Source organism: Cyanistes caeruleus, chromosome 15 (genome assembly GCF_971803275.1).
Source record: "Cyanistes caeruleus chromosome 15, bCyaCae1.hap1.1, whole genome shotgun sequence".
Lineage (NCBI taxonomy): Eukaryota > Metazoa > Chordata > Aves > Passeriformes > Paridae > Cyanistes > Cyanistes caeruleus.
In genome coordinates, this window is record NC_141715.1 from 14,756,425 (window position 1) to 14,778,227 (window position 21,803).

Below are 21,803 nucleotides of genomic sequence, written 5' to 3' on the forward strand. Positions count from 1 at the left end.
ATTTGAATAGGAGAGGGAGGGGCTGATTTATCCACACCAGCAAATACCTTGATATTGAAATGTGACTGAAACAAAAGCAGTAGTGTGTTGCTACTTTTTCTTTCTATAAATCATTGAAATGCACTGAAATGAATAAATACATTTCATTGAAATGCACAATAAATTAAACTTTGAAGGGTTTTGGAAGTGTGTACAGATGAATTTCTTTGGTAGCTGTGTTGATGTTCATACAAGACCTCATTTAATTTCAGCACCATTGATTTCTCATGTAAGCACACATTTAGTGGTGAGAGTGGAACAAGCAGATGACCTGAAAGAGGGAACTGCAGAAGCAGTGAGGCTGTCACAGTCTGACTGATTGAAGAGTCTGTATCTGTATTAATTTCCTGTAACTGGGAGAGACCCCTTGGATTCTGCCACGAGGAGGATTTGTCACAGACTGATTCTGCCCCTCTGGGACAGATGTGACCATATCTGTGTCCTTCAGCACAGCAGATCCCCCGGCAGCCAAGGGGAAGCTATGGATTCCTTGCCTGCCTGTGGCCTGTCACCACTGATACACGAGTCAGAGGACACCTAATCCCCTCCACCATATTTATTTTATGTGAGGAGATGGTAGAAGGCCTTTTTGGAGGTAGGAGTTATGAGTACTTTTATTATCGTCATTCTCATGGTCAGAGAGCAGCTATGAGCCCTTACAAGGTTTCACTGCCTTCTAAAATCCCAGTTATAAAGTTGCTTAAAAAATCCACAGTGATTTTGTTCTGGATGGCTTGGAAAGTCTAAGGGCATTCTAGCATTGCAGCACTTATGGCACAGACCCAAATGATATTGCCTTTTCCATTAATTTAATGTTCAACCTGCCTTTCTAGAAATAAAGCTCAGTTCCCTTGTTTTGCAGTGCTGTATTTTACATTTCTTATGCTTTTGTAGTGTCCTTGAGATGACATTGCTTTGCCTGCTACAGCCTGTTCTTTCTCATGGTGTGGTTTATTTTGTGGATATGCTGGGCAGATGATTGGTGGAATAAGACACAAAGACTTCTAAAAGTAATCTACTGGACAACTGAGAACACAGAATCTTTCACTGTGTGAAAATGTCTTATTGATGGATACTGACCTGTTTCTCAATTCAGAGTGTGAATTGTTTGAAACAAGATGGGTCACTTGGCATATTGACTTACATGTAGACTCCTTTATTTTAAAAACAATTTTTCCGTCTTCTTTGTGACCACAGGAATGGTTTGTATGAACCATGTGCTGGTGTGTGCACACCTGTCCCAAGTCACTGTGTTTCAGAGACACTGGATGTGCAGGTAACTGTGGGGTATGAGTGGTCTTTTACAGAAGGGTAGTCAGTGTGAAGAAATACTGCTGCTGGCTGGAGTGGAGGGGTACATGGGAGCTGACCTAAAAAACCTATGGAAAACAGTGGTTCTGCCAGGGCTCAGCCTCAACCCCGCAGATTTTGGAGCTTCACTCAAGAAATTGAGAGGAGCAAATATTTGTGTAATGCAAGAGTTGTCAACAGTCTTTGGTTTGACAACAATCTGTGGCTGCCCAGGCTCCCAGCTGGTAGAGAAATGCACTCAGGGCCGTGCAGTACTGGACTGCAGTAAAAAGACATGATAAATATATAATGCATCCTGCCTAGTCAGACCTTACTGACCCAATGCATTTGGAAATAATGATCATTAAACTTTCTCCAGCAGCAGCCTCCAGTTTATTTGCAGAATTTTTAATGCCACCTTTATATGGAAGCCTCACCGGTTTTCCTTCTCTTTTCTCCACTTCTGGGATTGCTACCTTCTTCCAGCCCTGCCTAAAGGAAGACTCCCAGTGGTGAAGACCCCAGGACAATATTCCTGCTTAGACTCAATTTCCTCCAGCCACCAGAGCTCGAACGGAGTTGATTCTCTCCCTGCTGCCTCCTTGCCTGCAAAAGAGCATCTGCAGCAGAAGAGCTGCCCAGGAGCGTGCTGCAGTGACCCCGCAGCAGCAAGGCGTGCCCAGAGTACTGACAAAGTACCTTTTTCCTGGCACTGTTTATACTCTGATCTGAGTAAATCAGGCCCAGCCAGCAGAAGGGAAATGCTGCTGATAGGATCGTGTCCCTGCTGGAAGCTGTGCCAGCCATGCCGGGGAGGGATCAGACTTTGCCCCCCCTTTCACAGCTCCGTGGGCAGCAGCCCAGAGATGTCTCTGCACCTCCCTGCTGTAAAAGCAGCACTTGGCATCCTCAGCACAGTCCCTGCTTTGCTGGGTTCTGTGGAACATGCTCAGCTGGGAGGGCTGGCAGTGCTGCCCATCCCCAGGCAGCTCGGGCTCACCCTTCTCAGTCAACTTCAGCAGCAGTGACTGGCAGAGGAAATGTTACAGCCATCACCATCTCTGGCTGCAGCAGTAATGCTTTTTCCTTTTGTAAAGCCTGGGCATTTTTCAAAGCCTGTATTCACTCAGCACCCACTTGAGTGTATTTTTATTGTAACTATGCATTCAGTGCACCTCAGGGAATAAGTATTTAGATGTCAGTCATCGAAGTCCATGATGCAGTTAGTTGAATTTTTACTGCTTGGAATAAATTTACAAGTTTTTCTTGTTTTCAAGGGTTTTTTTTGGCAAAAATCTAATCTGTTGAGCAGGTCAAAAATGTATTATGTTTATTTTTCTCACTATATTCTGGCTCTTTAGTTAATTGTAAATGTGGTTTTACTCATGTGTGTTTCTTAAACATTCTATTGACACTTCTGTAATTGAAAGGGGGTTATTACCAATATTTGTACCAATATTTGCAGGGATGCATATATTTTTAAATATATCTATATGTTAGACAGTTAATTAGGAAGCTGTAGTGGATATTATTCAAACAGCATTTTGCATGTTTGTAACTCAGATTCTTAAGGTGAAAACGATTATTGCAGATTAGTCCCTTGAGGAGGGAAGCATTCACATTATGAGCTCCTGAAAAATAAATATTTTTTCTTTCTTTTTTCTTTTTTTTTTTGTCCAGGTCACCTTTTGTATAGCAGCTGCCACTTAGAAAATAAGCCAGTCCCACCAAGTTCCACTTAACTGTTGTCTGTTTACTGTGTGTCTCTGCACAGGTTATTTGGCATTTACATACTCTGAGCTCTCAACCATTCAAATTAAAGTAGCAGCTTGTTTGTTGTGGTACAAATGATTTTCTGAGCAGTGAAAGCATGGATTTTTAAAGTAACAGCTGTAGAGCTGCATTTCTGAGCTGGCAAATGGGCTTGCTTTGCCATTCTGTATTCAATATTTCAGTAGTATTTCCAGTGGAATTTTTTTTCCTACTTTTCAAAGCAATATGGACACGGCATCAGTGAATCACTAATTTTTAGGGAGTGGGGAGTCTTGGTGGTTGTGCTACTGCACAGAAGATTAAGTGTGACAAAGCAAAAGGTATTTGGTAGAGCCAGGAATTCAAATCCATGGGTCAAAACTGGTGTTTCTGCAGAAATCATAGGACGAGAGCTACCTGGAAGGCTCTGTCATATCATGACCTTCTTTAGTTGCATGAGTATTAAGGCTGAGGCAAGTTTTAAATGATGCGTGTGCCTTAATCACTAAACAAAAATGCAAATATCACTGTGAAGGGAACTGCAGCTCTGCTCTAACTCCAGTGCAGGCGTTCATGCAGTGGAGGGCTGCCACCCTGAGAAGGGGTGGTGAGATTGCAGCTCTGCTTTTCTGTCCTTCAAACATGCAGGGTGCCATGCAAAGCACTAAGGATTTGTCCAGATCAGGAAAGGGCTAGAGGTTTTTCCTTATTACTTCACTTTAAGGAATCAGCTCTTGTCTGTATAGATGAAGTTATTAGAACTAGGTTAAAAAGAGCTGTGCCGAACGCTGTCGCTGTTCTCCTGTTTGGAAGTTGTGCTGAGAGGTTTTATGAGCAGCAAATCCTGCAGCAAAGAGGAAGCAGCACATAATGATTTCCCATCTCAGTTCACCAATTTCAACTCAAAAGAAAGGTTTGATTATTAAGCTTGAAATATTTTCCTCACAAGATTAATCCTTACTTTAGGGAGTTAATTCCATTTATATCAGTAAGATTACTCACGTGAGTAACCAGCCACAGAATTTGCCTATAGTACTGTGATTGCCTAGGGGGAAGTACAAGCAAGTCTGCAATTAAAGTTACAAAAGGAAAACCTTTTCTGACCTTTTCTTTTCTTCTTTCTTTTCTTTTTTTTTTTATTTTTAAGTATATATCTCTACTGTTTCATTGACTAGTGACAATGGCTGTTGCATTCTGAGGTGTTAATAACAGCAGCACAAAATGGCTCTTCTTTAATAAGAAAAAAAAATTGGAAATGCTAAAGCTTCACTGAAAAGGATCTTTAAGTTTTAACTTCAAGAAACCCTAGGCTTTCTTCATGTGCATCACATTAGTGGAAAATTCCTTCATTCATTTAAGAAGATAAACAGTTGTAACTTTCACGTTTGGTTGATGTGACATCAATGACTGACTGGGACTGCCAGCATTCCAAAAAGGATATCGTCCTCATCTGCAGCCACTCAGGGCTGTGGGGTGGAGCCTGCAGCACAGGCTGAAACATTTACAGGTGCATAAGTACCTAGGGAAGGGCACAGGTGATGCACCTGTCCCAGGAAAGGAGCACTAGCACAGGTGTGTCACAACTCACAAGCCACCTGGCTTAGAGCATGAGCTTCTTTGACCCACAAACGCATTCCCCTCCACGCTGCAGCCCACAGTTCCCAAATATCGGCCAAGAACCTCCAGAGATGAATATCTACTACGAGAACTTCTTCCATCCACAGAACATCCCGAGTCCCCAGCGACCAAGCACCTTTGAGACAACGGATTACAACGCCACTCCCAATCCCTACCTCTGGCTAAATGGACCTTCCATTACCCCACCGCCGTATCTGCCAGGATCCAACGCCAGTCCTTTCATTCCGCAGTCGTATGGGATGCAGAGGCAGCTCTTGCCTAACATGCACAGCTTGGGAGGAACTGACCTTGGCTGGCTTCCCCTCCCGTCCCAAGAGGAGCTCATGAAGTTGGTAAGACCACCTTACTCCTACTCTGCCCTCATTGCCATGGCCATCCACGGGGCACCTGACAAGAGGCTGACTCTGAGCCAGATCTACCAGTACGTGGCTGACAACTTCCCGTTCTACAACAAAAGCAAAGCTGGCTGGCAGAATTCCATACGGCACAACTTGTCCCTCAATGACTGCTTCAAGAAGGTGCCTCGAGATGAAGATGATCCAGGTATAGCCCTCTCCCTCTTTCTCCCCAGCTCTAATTAAACTTGATGAATTTTAAAATACCTAGTGCACTGTAAAGAGATGTAGTAGCCCAGACACAGGACACAGACACAGCAGCACTTTGTTTTCAAAAAGCTGAACTAGAAAGCAGCTTTGCATAGCTGAGGTGTGAATCAGTGTTGCTGTGAGATCTCTGGAGGGAAAAGCATTCTGTCCTGCTCTGGGTCCTCCTGGGAATGGATCAATGAGCTGAGCATGAGACTCAGCAGGCACAGGAACATTTAACTGGGCAAGGCACACTCAAGACCCATTTGGTGTAATGCATGACTTGTGTCAAACTTAACTGGGAATTCAAGGGAAGGGGATTTGTCAAAGAAAGCCAATGGCTTTGGGGAGTCAGCATTAATTCTCAAGAGGAGAGCAGGCTGCTTTTATTTTGTTTGTTACAATTTTTTTTGCTTGGAATGACACCTCTGCCATTACCAACCCCTTGGCTGGTAGGCTGTCAGATATTCCTTTATTCATGGTTTCCTATCAATAGCTGTGAAGAACCACTGAGAACATTAAAAACACATTGAAACTATTCTGCAGTAGAGGGCCAAAAGTCTAATTCTATCTTGTTAGAAACCTATGATACCCCACTGAATCTGGAGGAGCAGCCCAGTGTGGGATTTGATTACTCTGCCATAATTTGAGAAGACCAGCTGTATTCTGAAAACCTCCTTCCCTCACCAAGAAAACAAAACAAAAAGCCCTCCCAGTGACTCCACTTGTAGTTTTGCCCTTGTGATGAGTAAGGTCTAAAGGGTAGAACCCAGAACTTTAAACCTTTTTTTCTGTATTCGACAGACTTGTACTTTTGGGTGACTAAAAATACATGTGTATTGCTCATGCAATTGTTCTGTTACTGTGAAATGAGAGAAGCACTGTAAAGCCCTAAATGACTGCTTTTTTTGTGTGTGTGACTATTTTTAAATTTAAAGTGTGGGTTTGTTTCCTTGGACAGGAAAAGGGAATTACTGGACTCTCGACCCAAACTGTGAAAAGATGTTTGACAATGGAAACTTTCGCAGGAAGCGGAAGAGAAAGTCTGACATTGAGGCCAGTGCTGCTACTCTTGCGTCTGAGAAATCTGAGGACAGTACCCTGACTGGCAGCCCCAAAGCTGCAGAGCATCATGATATCTTGGAAAACTCATCACCTGGGACTGACAATTCACCTGAGAAAGGATCTCCTCCTCCCTCTTCCAGCAGCCCGTGCCTCAGTAATTTCCTCTCCAGCATGACCACCTATGTCCACAGCTCCAACTCGGGGAGCCGCTCCGGGCCCGTGGGACTCAGCTCTGAACCCATTGACAAAATGGGGCAGAACATGGTAGGCTTCAATTCCTACTCCCCACTCTCCAGTATCCCCAGCCATGGTGTGGGAGATTGGTCCAATTCCATGCCTTCCAGTCACCTTGGCCACAGCAACTCGGTGCTCAACCAGTTTAACACCCATTTTTACAGCAGCCTCAGCACAAACAACACCCTGTACCCCAGGGAAGGCACAGAGGTTTAAGTGAAGCATTCTAGGACACTAGAGGATAGTTATTTATGACAGGAAATGATCCATGAGCAGGTGATTAGCATTAGCCTCTCATCTCTAGGACCACACTGCATCCTCCTCCTGACAGCCACCAACTTGTTACCTTTATACTGAAATCACAAACTCCACATTCTGCAACTGCACAGGAAAAAGCAGGGATCATGGAAGGAATAGTGAAAAGTTCTTCTCAGACACTGCTTGTGCTGCTGCCAACCAGGCTCCTCTACAGAAGTCCTTGAGAAGTTACAGCTTGCCTTAGGCAGGAGGCTCTTTCTGGCATGGCATTAACATTGCTGTGCTTTTTAAAGTGGTAACAGAAATGTGGTGGTACCTTTACACATCCTGGCTTTAGGTATAGGCTGCCTGTACTAAATGCTCAGCAAGTTCTTATTTGGCCAAAACTCTCCTGAAACACTCAGGAGGATCCATAATAAAAACTATTGTATAGTGAGTAACAAGCAGCACTTGAATGGTGAGTGCTGTCTTTGGCTTTTTCTCGTGCCAGTGCATGTTTAAAGCCTGACCCCCTTCCAGTCCCACGGGAATGTGGCAGCAAACTGACTTCATCCTGGACACAACAGGAATTTTGAAGCTGAAGGGAAGCATAACAAAATACACTGGAATTGTCTTCTGCTGTTGGATCTTTGTGCTTTCAATTCTAATTACAGGGTCAATTTTATTTCTTACACATGTAAATCTAGTCACATAAGTGAAACAGGATCTGTCCTGAGTATATAAATATATATATTTAAGACATGTTTTTTTCTAAGAAAACACATCTGTTATATCTTAACATTCTTCATTAATCATTTCTACTGAGTAAAGGGTTTGAATACTGGGGTGGGAGGTGAGGGAAGAAGAAAAGGGAGGTAAGAAGTTTAACTGTCTCTGAATTTCAGTTTTAAAGGCTGGGACCTTTCAGAGTATCAACTGCAGATATTATAAAAAGTCTCTGTACTGTATATTTTTTTTCATTTTGTACAATTTTGTGCTGTTAGTCCTTGTGTAAATATTAGAAATTATTCTTATTTTTCCTACACTCTACAGTAGCTGCAAGCATTTCAAAATATAGATGAAGTTTTTTAAACCAAGAATTGACTCGAGTTTCACATTTATGTAGAGTAATATCTCAAAATGGACAACCCCAGAAGCATTTTTAATAAAGCATTTGTAAAGAAGAGTGTGTACTTGTGTTTGTTTGTTTGTACTGCACTACTTAAGCCTTTAAAAGTCTCCTTACCAGTTTGACTTGAGCAATTCATGTGAGGAAGAGCAGGGTAATGGTAGCAGAAGGTCAGATGCTGAGATGACATATCCAGGCCATCAGCATTTGCATGCCTGGCAAATATAATTGGCTGCTATTATGCAAAATATTATCACTGAATAAAAATCACCCTTGGAGTTTCCCTGCTGGAGTAAAGTGGTGCCAATCATTTAAAATTTCAGAAAGCAGACTGTTTTCACATGTCAATTAGACCACATGACTGCAATTTTCCTGCATTCTTATTTATCATTTAATTTCTTTTATGTTTCAAGTTTTTCTCTATCAAGGTTGCTCTGACTTTTCCTAGTTTTAGATCCACTATAATAAATTGCCACTTGGGAGTTGAAGCCTACCTACACTACTAACACCTTTGTTCAATAAAAAGAGAAAATGTTCTTCTGGTGGTGTCCTTGTGCCATCACTGTAAGTTTCTCTCAAGTCAGGCACGTGCTGAGACCTGAGCTGTAATTTCTGTCCTCAGGATCTTCCAACCCTTGCAGAATCTCAGCCTGCTGGGTGGGCTACAATAAACTCTGCAGTGGCAGCGTTTATCATAGAGATCTGCTCATGTTAAAACAGAAATGTCTTCACTCACTGTGCTTATGCTTTGGATTCAGCAGACATGCCACAAATTGCCCAGAAATACAGTTCCTGTAGAATATATGGTCCACAAACTCAGAGGAACTGTTTTCTTTAGTGCTGAAATAAAAAATGTTCCATTATGAACTTAGAGACCAAAAAAAAAGGTGGAAAATAAAGCAAGAAGAATGCCATTGTTAAGTGACAGCAGAGAGTAAAAAGCAACTCCTTTGTCACTCAGCACTTTGACTCTCCTAGTGGCCAATCCCAAATAATAACAGCAACTCCATATAGGTGTGCATAAAAACAAGCTTGTGTCTCATTGCTTCCCAGATGCTGTCAATCCAATACCACTTTTGGCTTCTGCATGCTGAGGAACTGCTGCCAAAATTCCAGCTCACAGACAAAGGTTTGTTCTCCAGTGGCTTCCCTGAACACCAAGGAATTGGTTCCCCTGCAGCCACTGAGCTGGCTTGGCACATCAGCTCAGCTGGTAGAGCTGCTCTTCAAGGAGGAGTGGAAAGATGATTGCAAGCATTGTAATCCTGTTTCTCCTCCAAACAGAGCTACTTTGTAATGAAATAAATCTTCATCTGTATTTTTGTGTTGTTCAGAGAGAACTGTTTTGGTAACCAGCCATGCCATGCATTCCTGAAGCTCCTGCACATCAGTGAAGCAGCTGCAGGGAAATTTAGCAGCTATTCTTGTATGAGCAGCAGCACTGCTCTGTCAAAGGTACTGCTCCCCTTCCTGCATTTTACCAATATGATCAGCGTAAGGGTTTTGGATGGAAGAGCATCTGGGTTTTAGGGATTTTTTGACTATTATTTTGTTTGTTTGTTTTTAAGTGTGCTATTAAAGAAGCCACTAATGTTGAATGCATAATTAAAATAGATTTTAAATATCACTGATATTTATAGACCTATAGTGTGACTAATAAACATATTTACTAAACTGCTCAAATTCAAGAGAATCTGGGCTCCAAGAACTCTGAATAGTTTTCCCTGTTAATATTCTTGATTCATTATTTCATTCTTAGAGTGTGTTTTGTGTTGAGATACGGCTGTCTTCACATACCACTGTGTTTCATGACTCTGCAATAATTTGTTCCTGGTTTAAATGTTAAACCTTACAGGCTGTTCCTATCTCCCCACAAACACATCCAGCCCTAAAGTGCCAGAGTAGTTTACGACTTGCTTTCCTTCTGTATCACAGCAGAGCAGCAAATGTTAGAAGCTTTCACTGGCAGGCAGTGTGTCTTGACTAATGATTAATGAGTAACAAGTTCCTACGTAAGTCTCAGGTATATTGCTGCTGGATCCCTGGGGTAGCTTCACTGTCACTGATCCCATTAGGAACACCTACCCTGGGTTCTTACTCCACAGTTTCCCCAATCTGTGTCCTGGCTCTGCAGCCTGGAGTCTGTAACTCTCCAGCCCTGGCTGAAGTGCCAGGGAGAGGAGAGATTTGGGGTTCACAGGGGAGGTGAGGGCACACAGAGATCCCTTGTACCACTGCCAGGGTTGTTCCACCTCATTATGGGGTCAGCTGCAAGCCTGGAGTCCTGCAATAATAGGTTCTGTTTAGCTGAGGTCCTTTGTGCCCCAGCAGTCCCACTGGCGCCTCACCTACAATTCAAGACATTTAAGCCACAAGGTTTAAAGATTTGGGTTTAAGTGCAAGACCTCAAATGCTTGAGCTTCCAGATGATAAACTGAGGAGAGCTTAATTGTTACAACTGGTTCAAAGATGACACCAAGAGGTGTGATACAGGTATCCACTGTATAGGAAAATCACATTTCAGGCCTCACAGTATTTACTTCTCCCATAAACAGCAGAGGGGACTTTGCCAGATTCACTCTGAATTACAATGCACTAACTTTCTCTCATGAGGGGATACTTTATGAAGCTCTTCACTGTTCAGTAGTGTCAATAGTTGCTTTGTTGCTTCATGTGAAGGCATTCCCAGGGGAGGAAAATAACAAGCTTCTTCCCAGTAGGTTTGCCAATTTCTAACACTTCCAGTTTGTAGTGCTTTATAGCAATCCTTACAACTCTTTCTTCAAGATTTTAGGAAGAGCTGCCCTGGACCTGTGTGATTTTTTGCCTAAGTACCACACATCTGGATCTGTGAGCTATGAACCAAAAGCCCACTGTACACTTGGAACCTGTAGCTTTCCCTGCTTTAAGTGCTGACAGCTGCAAGACTCTTTTGCTGTAGTGTTGGAGGTTAAATACACATCAGCTGGTGCTTGCCATGGGCTAGAAACCTGCAGGGCTGTCATACCCTGGACATAAATAAGAAAAAACTTTAGTTTTTCTTATTTATGCTACAAGTCTAGTTCTAAGGGAGCAAGGACTGTGATCTACCAAAACAACCTTTCCTAAATGTACTTGCCCAATATCCTGCCGCTATTCTGTGCAAATTCATTTTCAGAATACCTCTCTGAAATTAATTTTTATATGCCTTGTGTTAGCTAAATTGCAATAAAAATTGTGCTTTACCTCAGCATGATTTTGATTCTTTTTAAATCCTCAAAGCATTCCTCTGCTAATGTCTTTGCACAAAGTGGTTTTACCCTTGTGCAGCATATGGTATCCTTTTCTCTTTAAGAGGGAAGGTGCCAAGTTGAGGCAACTCTAAAAGTAGCCATTCCAGTCTTCTGAAAAGTGCTCTTTCCCTGTGTGACAGCCAACAGTATTCCTCATTTTAGGCATACTTTGATTCTGTGACTGCCCTGAACTGCTCCAGCTCCTCTCATTCAATCCTTTGCAGCTGCAGATCTGTCCTGCTGCCTCCTCATTACCAGTGACGAGTTCCACTAATTATTTCCCCTTGCTTCTGTTCCACTGGCAGATTCCAGAATGTAAGTAAGGTAAGCAGGCAGTAACAGATGTTAGCATCAAACTCTGCATGAGGAGCTGTCAGAAGCTCTGCTCTAACTCCATGACACATCAGGAGAGCTTTTCCCAGTGTTTGAAATAGTGTGTAGGTGACCTATGAGAGCTGGATTAGTAACACACTTCATCCCTGCAGATCCCCAGCTGCAGGAGCAACTTCCCCATAGTGTAATGCTGATACTTTCATGGCAACATGACACAGAGAAACTAATTGTGCATTGCCCAGTAGCTGAATGATAGAAGCTTTCAGGCACCACATGGAAAATCGACTTGTGTCATCTGGGAAATTTTTTTATACATTCTGCATACAGGTTCATCAGGGCCTCAGAACTTCCCTAGAGTCAGGATGTCCCACGAAGCAGTGAAGGTTATTTGGACTGCAGCATGATGACAGACACAAAGCTGCTCAGTTTATCCTTTCTGTTGCCTTTGCAGAGCTGTAGATTTGTGTGGAGAAGTCTCAGTAGCACAGCACAGCAGGGTAATAATACAGCTCAGTAGCTATTTGATGCTGTTGTTTGTACAATGGGTTCTGACATGAGCAGTTTATTGTTTGCTAGTTCATGACAAGAGTTTTGTGTATGCAAACTTGCATGCAAATCAGGCATAATTTATTATGCTTCTCTGCAATGAGAGTAGAAGGAGAAAAACCACTGTTTAACTTCAGTGATACATTTTCCTATGAATAGGGCAGCCATTAAATGATTTATGGAGGGAATGTTAAGAATGCAAGAAGTTCAAAGAAGGTGGGGGGATATCTTCTTCCTTTGTCAGCTGGGAACCTGGATATTTAATGCTGCTAAAGCCATCATCTAACTTCAACTGTTGTGCCCATATGATGGACCTGCACTTTACTGCATCACAAGCAGGGAGAGCTCTAATTAGTCTTGCTGTTATTTAAAAAACCCAAACCAAATTAACACAATTCTTGCACAGAATGCAAAAATTATGAGAGGGTTGATATTTATTCACTTTTGTTGTCTGTTGCTTTGTAGGGGTTCTTCCCTACCCTGGGCCTGCCACAGCTGTGAGCAGCTCTGTTTAGCTCAGATGTGAGGAATTCTCCTGGACCTGCTCCTTAATTTTGGCAGAATGGAGATACTCATTTGGCATGCTCATACCTCTTTAACCCCATGAACCTGGATGATGATTTCCCCTTCTGCAGTGAAATAGGTAATATTTTCATAGAGGTGAGGATTTTAGATTTTTTTATTATATTACATATTTTAGTAGGAAACATCTTAATGAAAAAATTCTACCCAGATGACTTAACATTAATATTAATAAGCTGGCTTTATCACATATCTTTTTTTAATTTAAATTGAGTAGACATACTTGAATAAGTGGTACAGATACCATAAAATGAATATTACTTTTCATTTAATTTTATTGGATTCATTCCTATGCAATCCATCAGGTGGACAATGCAAACATGCATGCTAAAGGAGACATATGTCTCCTCATGTGGAATAAATACCACTTAGAATGATGGTGAACCAACATGCATCCTGCATGCAAAGGCAAGTGTTGAAAACTATTGGTTCCTGGGATGCTACATGATCCTTATTAATTCCTGTTGAATATTTAATCTCTCTCCCTCTCCATAACAGGAAATTTTGGAGTAAAAATTATCTGACACTTTTCTTGTCACCTATAGAAAAGCTGCTGGGTTGTTCCAGGATCAGGCTTGTGTGTTGTAAAATCACAAGTTCTCAGAAGCTGCACGCTTAAGTCATTGTTTTTCCCTTGGCACTGAAAGCCACCCCCATTATGCTCCACAGCAGACAGCACACAGAGCTACAGCTCAGAAAGAGCTTTGCACTGAGACTTTTAACATTTTTGTCATCTGACATATGGCCTCCTTAGTAATCAGGTGACATCAGGTGATGGTCACTTCTTACTTGGTCTAAGCACTCAACTTCATTGATCCCAGATTTGCTCTGAGGAAAAATGGAAAGCTTACAGAAGCTGTTTTTTCCTAGGAGCACAAAGTCATCTCCTGTTCTGTTTGGAAGTGGTAAATTTGAGCTAACTCTGGCTAGTTCTGAAGCAAGATTGTTTTCACATTTGGATTTATCTGCCCTTGTCTCCATGCACCTTAAGTGCCAAAAAATGTGATATGCTGTGCAAGACATGTGCATGCAGAGCAGTCACTGTTTTCCTATTATGTGTATCCTTGAAGTACTTTAAACCACTTTGATAGAAAATAGATGCAGCCAAAGAATATATAATTGCCTGCCCTCGAGCAAGGATAAGACAGTGTAAGTCACCTGCAGGTTTCTTTGCAATATACTATTCCTTGTTGTCATATAGTATGTTGTTTACAGAAAATATTGTAAATTCAATTGATTTTTTGATCTTAGCATTAAATCAAATACTGTAACTTTATGCAATTTTTCAAGACAGTATTTATGCAAATAAATATGCAAAGAGGCCAGGTCTTTTATCCCCTGCCAAGTTAGCAAGGTAGCCCTTAAAGGCTGAAAGTCCTCAGACCACTGCCAATCATGACTTTTTCTCCCTCTATCAAAGTATTTAACATTCCTAGCCCTGCACAGAAGGGGAAAAATAAGGTCATAGCTGTGGAAAAATCTGTTGATCATAACAGATAATATGAAAATGAAGCAGTCAAGCAGGCTGTGGATAGCACAGCTCAGGTCTACTTACACAAAAGCCAAGTTAGAAATGCAGTGACAGAAACATGAAAATTCTGGAACATGATTGAAACAGAACCCATCAATTGTGATTGGTGATTAAAGATTAATCCTTTAATACTGCTGATATTTCTCTGTTGCCATGTGGGACAGGTGATGGCTGGAGTGTCCTGATAGCCCAAATACAGGGAGAGTAACACCAACAAACATGACATAGAAAGGGCTGACCTAAACCCTGCAGTGTGGACAGCAAACAGAAACTGCAACTTGAGAATCTTCTGAGTTTACAGGGTTTTGACACAAGTGACAGCAGAAGTATTAACTATCTCCTGCAAATTTTGAACTTTAGTGTCACAGTGATTTCTGCACGACTTTGAGAGCTCCTGGGGTGGTTGGGGTATCACTGCTCTTATCTAAGTGATCCAACAGTGAAGCTGTCTGCTTTATTTTTACTTTTATTTTACATATTTTTACTAAATATTTATTGAGATTATTCATTTGATAACTAGTTTGAGTTTGCAGACTATATTTGTAAAGGAAATTTTCACCTGAAATTTATTTTTTAAGTTTTATGTTAGATTTCAGGGGATAGTTATATGAACAAAACACACGGGTCTGTGTATTATGTGCAAATAAATCTGGAGATATGTACAGGCTGGATTTGAATAATATCAGTTAAATCAAGTGCTAACCTTTAAATACTCCTGAAGTTCTGTGAAAATTATAATTTAATCCCCATTCTATTGCCTCCAAATTATGCTTGTTGCACCCAATGTTTCCCCAGTAAGAAAGAAACAACAACCCAAATCAAAAAGCAAGGGTGGTGTGCATTTTATCCTGAATCCACTGACTGCTTCACATACTCCTATAGTAAGTTGGAGGATTTAATGGCAGGAGCAGCACTTTGTGGAGCAAGCATGAAACTGTACAGGGACTGGGAAATAACTCTGGAACTACTTAAACTAAAACTGCCACCAAGGCATCTGTCACAAAGCTTCATCCATGGTCTCACAGCAGTTCAGACTAATTCTGTATTTGGGTAACTGCTGTATAGGACACTTTCATCACATCTTCCAAGGGAAAAAGAAAAAAAGAAAATTTCAAGCAGTTTCAAATCATCAAAAGTTTTAAAAATAGGTGTGTGTTGGGAGAAGGGAGATGGACTTTGTTATACAAATTTCCATGGTCCTTCTTACTTACTACTTTTTTCCACAGTGCAACTGACACTGAATCAGGGCTCACACCTGAAATGAGAGCAGTGAGCACCCAAGATTTACTCTGTCCCCTGGGTCTTTACAAGCTTTAACCATGAACTGCAGATGCACATTCGGCTTGGAAAGGAGACACAAGGCACTTTGGACCTGACAGTTGTTTTACGCAAATGGGATAATTACATTGATAGAACAGAGAAAATGAGCTGTGCACAAATTAACAATCAAAATTAAATGCCTGTGTAATTAAATACAAACAAGGGAACAGCCCAGTTTTAAAGGTTGCCGATGAAATTGCATCAGAGTTGGTGTAAAGGGCCAGAATTTACTGCTTTTTCCAATTGCTGGTTTACAACTCTCACTAATTTGAAGTGAATGCATCTGCTTGTACTCCACACAGTGAAATAATACCATCCACTTCTGTTGGTTAGAGTTTCTGTGGGGTTCTAGAGCCTGGGGAACTTTAGTATTTCACTAACTGTAGTTGTAGGTTAAACTCAGGTGGAGAATATCTGCTCCTGCTGCAATCATTCAAATGGCACTCTGCTGTGTCTCCAGATGGAGCCCATTGTCCTAACTACAGCACCCAACTGAAATCACCCTCTGATCAAAAACATGGTTTCTTTACTCCCATCCTTGGAAATAAAAGAATATCCTCCTTCTCTAAATTACTCTTTAAAAGGAAAATGCACCTGAAAACCAGTTTTTTATCACAGAGTTTTTGAACTACTTTTTCCAAATTTGCTCACACTTCCAGCATAGGACTATTTTATCTGATACTACAAAGTGACCTCCTGAAAAATCTGCCAGAAGTTGCAGGTTTTTAGATGTTTTTTCTGGTTATTTAATTTTAAAACACTAAAAAAGTCACTATTGACTCTTGAAATCTATCATCAGTCTGTACTTTCCTGCCAGGAGAGAGTGGGAAAAGATATCATGAGACCATACCAGCCATTGCCTATGCTCTCACAATGCCCTGACCACAACAAAATACAAGATTTATGCATCCTACGTGTCTTGCCCAAGTTTAAAAGCTTATGGATTGAGTCTGAAACAATGAGCAAACAAATGCCAGTAACTCCAGGGAAGACTGAATCCATTTTCCACATACAGTGAAAAAACAAAGGCCATTTAATAATGCCCAAGAGTCGGCTCTTTTGCTCATGCACACAAGCTTTTCCTTAGGTTCTTACTAAATTGTTTGTTTGCTTGTTTTTTAGGAGAATCTGCCTGGCTGGAACTGAAGGGGACTGAAGCAAGAGGTGTTCTGAACATGGCAGCTCAGCTCAACTGAAGCAAAGAAATTCACAGAAGTCCATTTGCCTGGTAAAGCTGCAGTGGGGACAATTAGTGTCTCACAGCAATTACAATTATAGGAATTGGTTCTACAAACTTGGTGCTCTGTCTACTTTATGCTTGCATTTGAACAGTGCTAATATATGACAGAGAATAATTCTGTATGTATTAAATGCAGACTGATGTTTTCCTTTGTGTCCAGTGTATGTTTTGCTTCCAAAGGAAGGAAAATGCATTATAAAAATGTCTTCATTATGCTTCCCTGTAAAGTGCCAGCTTCCTGCATATCATGGATGTATTTGAATTTTGGTCATTTGGAAACTGAGGTTTGGAATGAATGAACATATCTGAGGTGAGGCAGTAAGTTGGTGTTACAAATGAATGTATGAGATCACTTTAAAAAAATCACCGGCAAGGGTATGAGCAAAAGTCAGATTTGATCCTTTTAAGAGACTTTAAAATCCATTCCTCTTTATCCTGCATAGCAGTGTTACCATGACAGCTGACAGTCACAGAGAGGACAGCATACCTGGGTTATTATGAGCTTGGTTAAAAATTGTAACTCAGTGCAGTTCCCTATCCTGCAGTCAAAGGTACTGCTGGAAAAACCACCATCCCTCTTTGCCCTGCACTCCATCCCCTGTTCATGTAATTATATCTTACAGCTTGTAATTATCTCCTTGGTGCAGCCCCCTAAGAAACAATAAGTCCTCCTTACCTTTCTGTAGGAAGGAGTTAACACACATTCCCACTGAACAGGCCTAGTTAAGCTGAACTACTCTTTAAAGAATTACAATAGCAGAATTTAATTACAAAAACATGTGTGTGTATGTATATATATACACATTATCCTCATTATCCAGATTTTTGGACTCAGTAGAAGCTGTCTTCTCTTTAACTTTTCCGTTATTATTTGAGCAGAAAACACTCTCAGAATGAGCCAAAATTTTAAGAGCCCTGATCATTCTGAAGTTTCTTCTGATTAGTGCTGGTAAACAGGTGTACCCTATACCTGCCATGGTATAAAAGGTGAGCTTTACAAGAAATATAGTTCTTAATTCAGCATGCACCACCTAGTAGTTGTAAGGTAAACCCAGAAGAGCTATATGGAATAGCTAAACCCTGCTAGGACATTACTCACATTCATAATGTACATTTATAAAGAGATTTTCCAGTGCTGAGTTGGTGATACAAATATAAATGCATTTCCTGTTGTCTGAGGTATTTAGTTAGTGACTGCATTAATTCTGTTACCTTGCTGTTTGCAACACTTCTGTAACAGACGATCATGTGAGTACCAGCAAGCGATGACACTGTAAATACAAATAACTTTATATACCATTTCAGATATAGACAGCACACGAAACCTAAAAATCCAAGCATAAAAAGATAGGATCATGAATATTAATGGTCTTAGAATGTTGAAAATTACAGTGAAGCATGCAGAATTACATTTTACATTCTGTATGTATGATTAATTTTCATTTCGAAAATCTTTCTAAATCTGTAAAGTTGTGTTCTGAAACAGTTTGTCTGTCCCATATATCCTGGTAATGGAAAGGGAACATATATGGAAAGGGGTTTCATGGTGTCCAAAGCTACAGAGAGAAGAGCAAACTCTTGCACTCCTATCACATATTTTAGATATTCTGTTTCAAGTGTGATGTGATAGTACTGGAATTACCTCATAAAATCCCAAGCAGTTTGAGACAATATGGAGAAGGAACAGTAGAATGCAGCAGTAGTTGTTCTCTGTGGTGGTAAATTCTGACTCTAGAAGGAAAAACAATGGGAAGAAATATGTGTTAATAGTAATTTAGATAGAGAGATTTTCTGGAAAAAGACCTGACCCAGTAATGTAAAGAATAGAGGAAAAAAACCAAATAGTCGTGTTTGTAAAAACATTGGAAAAATGTCATGTTCATTATACAGTAGGGATATATATAATAAGGAATTAAATAGAAAATTATGTATTACTTTAATCATTTTCATTTGCATCTTGATGAAAAATAGCCTGGTTTTCCTTTTAATTGCTTATATTATGTTAAACAGTACCCACAAGTAATGTCAGTGCTGTTGAAAAGCAACCCATAAAGTATTACTCTAATGTCACACATAGGTAAATGATTGGTAAATCAGTTAAAAAATTGGCAAAAATGAGAACAGAATCCAACTCAAACCACAATTCTTGGGGGGGAAAAATCATAGATCTATGTTTATAATATTTAGCAATAAAATTTACAGCCCTGTTATCTGCCAGCTATGCAAAAACAAACACTTGTGCAGGAGGAGGAGTGTGCCATGTGTTTATATATAAACAAATGGCCTAATCCTGCCCTAGGGCACTGCAGTGCTGGAGCACACAGAGCTCAGGGAGATAGCGTGGGCTGAGGGAAACCAGCCAGGCCAGGAGAGAGGTGATTTGTCTCAACCACCTAAAGGGAATGCAAGGTGAAGTTCCAGGCACGGCTCGAGTTCACATCTATGGGCAGACTGCTGGCTGGGCTCAGATCAGAGCAGGAGCCAGGAAAGCAGAACTCTGAGCTTGCCCAAGCCATGGGAGCTCTGCTCCAGGAGAGCTCCAGGACACCTGCAGCCAGTGCAGGACATTCGCTCTGTGCACCTTCTTCTGCTGTCACTGCTTTGGCAGGGACTTCTTTGTTTCACATTCCAGCTCACTCCTCAGGCATGCTGCTCTGATCCATGGAATACTGTCTCTGGGATCTCCCAAAAAATAGAAAGAGGCACAGGTCATACGAGGTTCTGTGTAACTGATACTCCTCTGGAAAGTTGTTTCATGTCATTAATTAAACATGGAACATAATTTATACTCTGCATACTAGCCTCAAACTGCATTTCTCAACATAATAGATAATTCTTCCAGGTTCTTTCCAGTATCTAGGGAGTTTGATAATGAAATATAAATTAAATATTTACTTGCTGTCAAGCTGTTTTTCTTTTCTCATGTGGTACAGAGGAAACCGAGTCCAATGTATGTTACTGTTCTGTGAAAGCTTGACAGAGTCTCAGCAATTTGAGTTTGCCTTCATGAGAGAGGAGGCTGTCTCTGAGATGAATTTTCAGATTTGGGGTTATTCAGGTGATGGTTTTGCTATACAAGAAGCTGTAAGAGGACAGGGCAACAGTAGAGAACTAGGAAGTTGCATCCTTCCCGCAGAGCAAATCCAGAGATTTGTTTCCTGTGCTGATCAAAGAGGCTGATGGCCTTACCCTGCACACAGGAGGAGGCAGCCAGTAATCCTCATAAAGATGATATCAAAAGCTTTTTCTGCAGGGTGTAGAAAACTTTGATTAAAAACCCATCTTTATTGTGAAAATTAGCCCTTGGTAGAAGTTATCAGATAGGCCAAGGTAATCTAGGCCTTAATCAAAACAGTAGTCCGTTGCATTAAGTCACGTCAAAGATTATATTCAATGCTATAAAAAATGACTCATTTGGGTCATTATGTATCTAAGATATGTTGTGCCCATGCAACAAGGTACACTAGTTTGCTATAAAAAAAGACACAATTTTATTATGTGGCAGAACTCAATGCATTTTTTCAGTTTGGTTTAGGGTAGGGGTTTGGGAGGGCTTTTAAGTGGTTGTGTTTTTACCTCTGGTCATTGACACCCTTGATGCAGCAACATAATGGACACACCACCTTTAGCTCTAGAAGCTTTTATTCAGCTAGTACCAGAAAGGGTCTTTTGGTCTTTTTAGTCCTAAAACCAGGACTAAAGAGGAGAAATGGGACACAAAGTGTGCAAACAAGTTTGTGAAGCTCGGTATCTAAGGCAGTGGGTCTACTTTAAATGAAGCCATGATGGCAGTTCCATATTGTGGAATTTAGTGAAAATACAAAGTGCTTTTTCTTTATTATTATTCTGTTTGGAGGATTGATTTTTCTGCTTTTGTTCAGCATGCATGTTTTTTTAGTGGATCAGCTTTTTCAAGGCAAATCAAAACTGGCCTAACATATGTCCAATTTCCCAAAGTACTGATGACTCCTCTCCAATTAGTTTCAACCCAGTCAGTCTTTGGAACTCCTTCTCCTCCACCACCAGTTACAGGAAGACACAGAGGGACAGACCTAAAGCTACAGTCAGTAAGAATTTTACTTAGAAAAATTCTAAGTAGAATAGTATTCTAAGATGGAACATAGAAATGGCAGATGTTGACAATTGCTGAACAGTTGGGGTTTTTTTAATGTATTGCTCAATTTAGGTAGGACAGAAACAGCTCTGTGTCTCTGCAAATGCTTGAGTTTTGTGGGGGAATGCTGAAGGAAGACATTCATTTAAAATATAAATAAATCAGTATTTCAGGAAAATATACTGTGACTTCAAAATGTTTAGACCTAAACAACAGATGGTGAGGCTGCTGCAGATCAGGCATTACTGGAGAAATCACTAGCTGAAGAGTTCCTCCTGGCCCTTTTCACTGATTTGCCTTAAAGCCCAAGTGTCTTGCTGTTTTTATTTTAACTCCCATTTCTTTTAATCTTCCAGCCTTCAAACTTTAGTTTTTAACCCATGGTTGTAATTCTTCTACTGATATTATCAGTCAATAAAAAACCACAATTGTCTCCCAAACAACGGAGATTCCCCACTTGCCATTCTGAAGATTTAAAATTAAATTGCTTCCCACTGAAGCTAAGAAGATACTTGGAAGACAATTCTGCATCAAAAAACTGGAACTGAAAGGTAGAATTAAGCTTACCACAGTCTCTTCTTTCTGTCTTTTCCTATATTATCACTTTAGTAATATATCCAGAGAGTTATTACAGAGAGATGCCACCTCTGATCTACTTTAAGCCAGATTAATAAAATACAAGCTCTTCTTTCTGCCATGCATAGGAACAACTTACGGGAGCTCAAACACTGACTTTGCCTCAGTAATGGGTCTGGATAATTTACAGAACAGTAAAGTAAGGACAATAAAGTATTAAAAGAGTATTTCAACAAAAGGCTCTTAGGTTGGCATCAAGTTTTAAGTAGATAGGTTGTGCCCCATAGTTTTAAAACAAAACATAAAATTAAATAGACTAGG

General features: G+C 40.7%; 2 protein-coding genes and 1 long non-coding RNA gene across 17 annotated transcripts in view; 2 read left to right on the forward strand and 1 right to left on the reverse strand.

The window, feature by feature from the left end:
- LOC147650396 (uncharacterized) overlaps window positions 1-21,803 on the reverse strand; it is a 33,747-nt gene that overhangs the window by 9,912 nt on the left and 2,032 nt on the right. For 8 of the 14 annotated variants that reach the window (XM_086851403.1, XM_086851398.1, XM_086851404.1 and 5 more), the window contains exons 3-4: window positions 18,435-18,523; window positions 18,005-18,063 (exon numbers count right to left, since the gene is read on the reverse strand). In XM_086851403.1, the coding sequence (XP_086707529.1) occupies window positions 18,005-18,063; window positions 18,435-18,523 (148 nt within the window). Of the gene's footprint in view, window positions 1-8,704; window positions 8,809-18,004; window positions 18,064-18,434; window positions 18,524-19,373; window positions 19,475-19,981; window positions 20,040-21,803 lie in introns of all 14 variants that reach the window. The other 6 variants (XR_015276617.1, XM_086851401.1, XM_086851395.1 and 3 more) reach the window with 3 other exon arrangements.
- On the forward strand, window positions 4,604-9,275 carry FOXI1 (forkhead box I1). Of its 2 annotated transcripts, XM_023936238.2 has the most exons (3): window positions 4,621-5,262; window positions 6,265-6,632; window positions 9,022-9,275. In XM_023936238.2, the coding sequence occupies exons 1-3, from the start codon at window positions 4,689-4,691 to the stop codon at window positions 9,214-9,216; spliced, it is 1,137 nt and encodes a 378-aa protein (XP_023792006.1). In that variant the 5' UTR covers window positions 4,621-4,688; the 3' UTR covers window positions 9,217-9,275. The 2 variants fall into 2 exon arrangements, with proteins under 2 accessions (XP_023792007.1, XP_023792006.1); XM_023936239.2 differs by lacking the exon at window positions 9,022-9,275 and having other exon boundaries at window positions 4,604-5,262; window positions 6,265-8,023.
- LOC111935734 (uncharacterized) lies at window positions 16,015-19,050 on the forward strand. The gene is made up of 2 exons (XR_002867843.2): window positions 16,015-16,273; window positions 16,675-19,050. It is a non-coding gene; the product is annotated as an uncharacterized LOC111935734 (long non-coding RNA).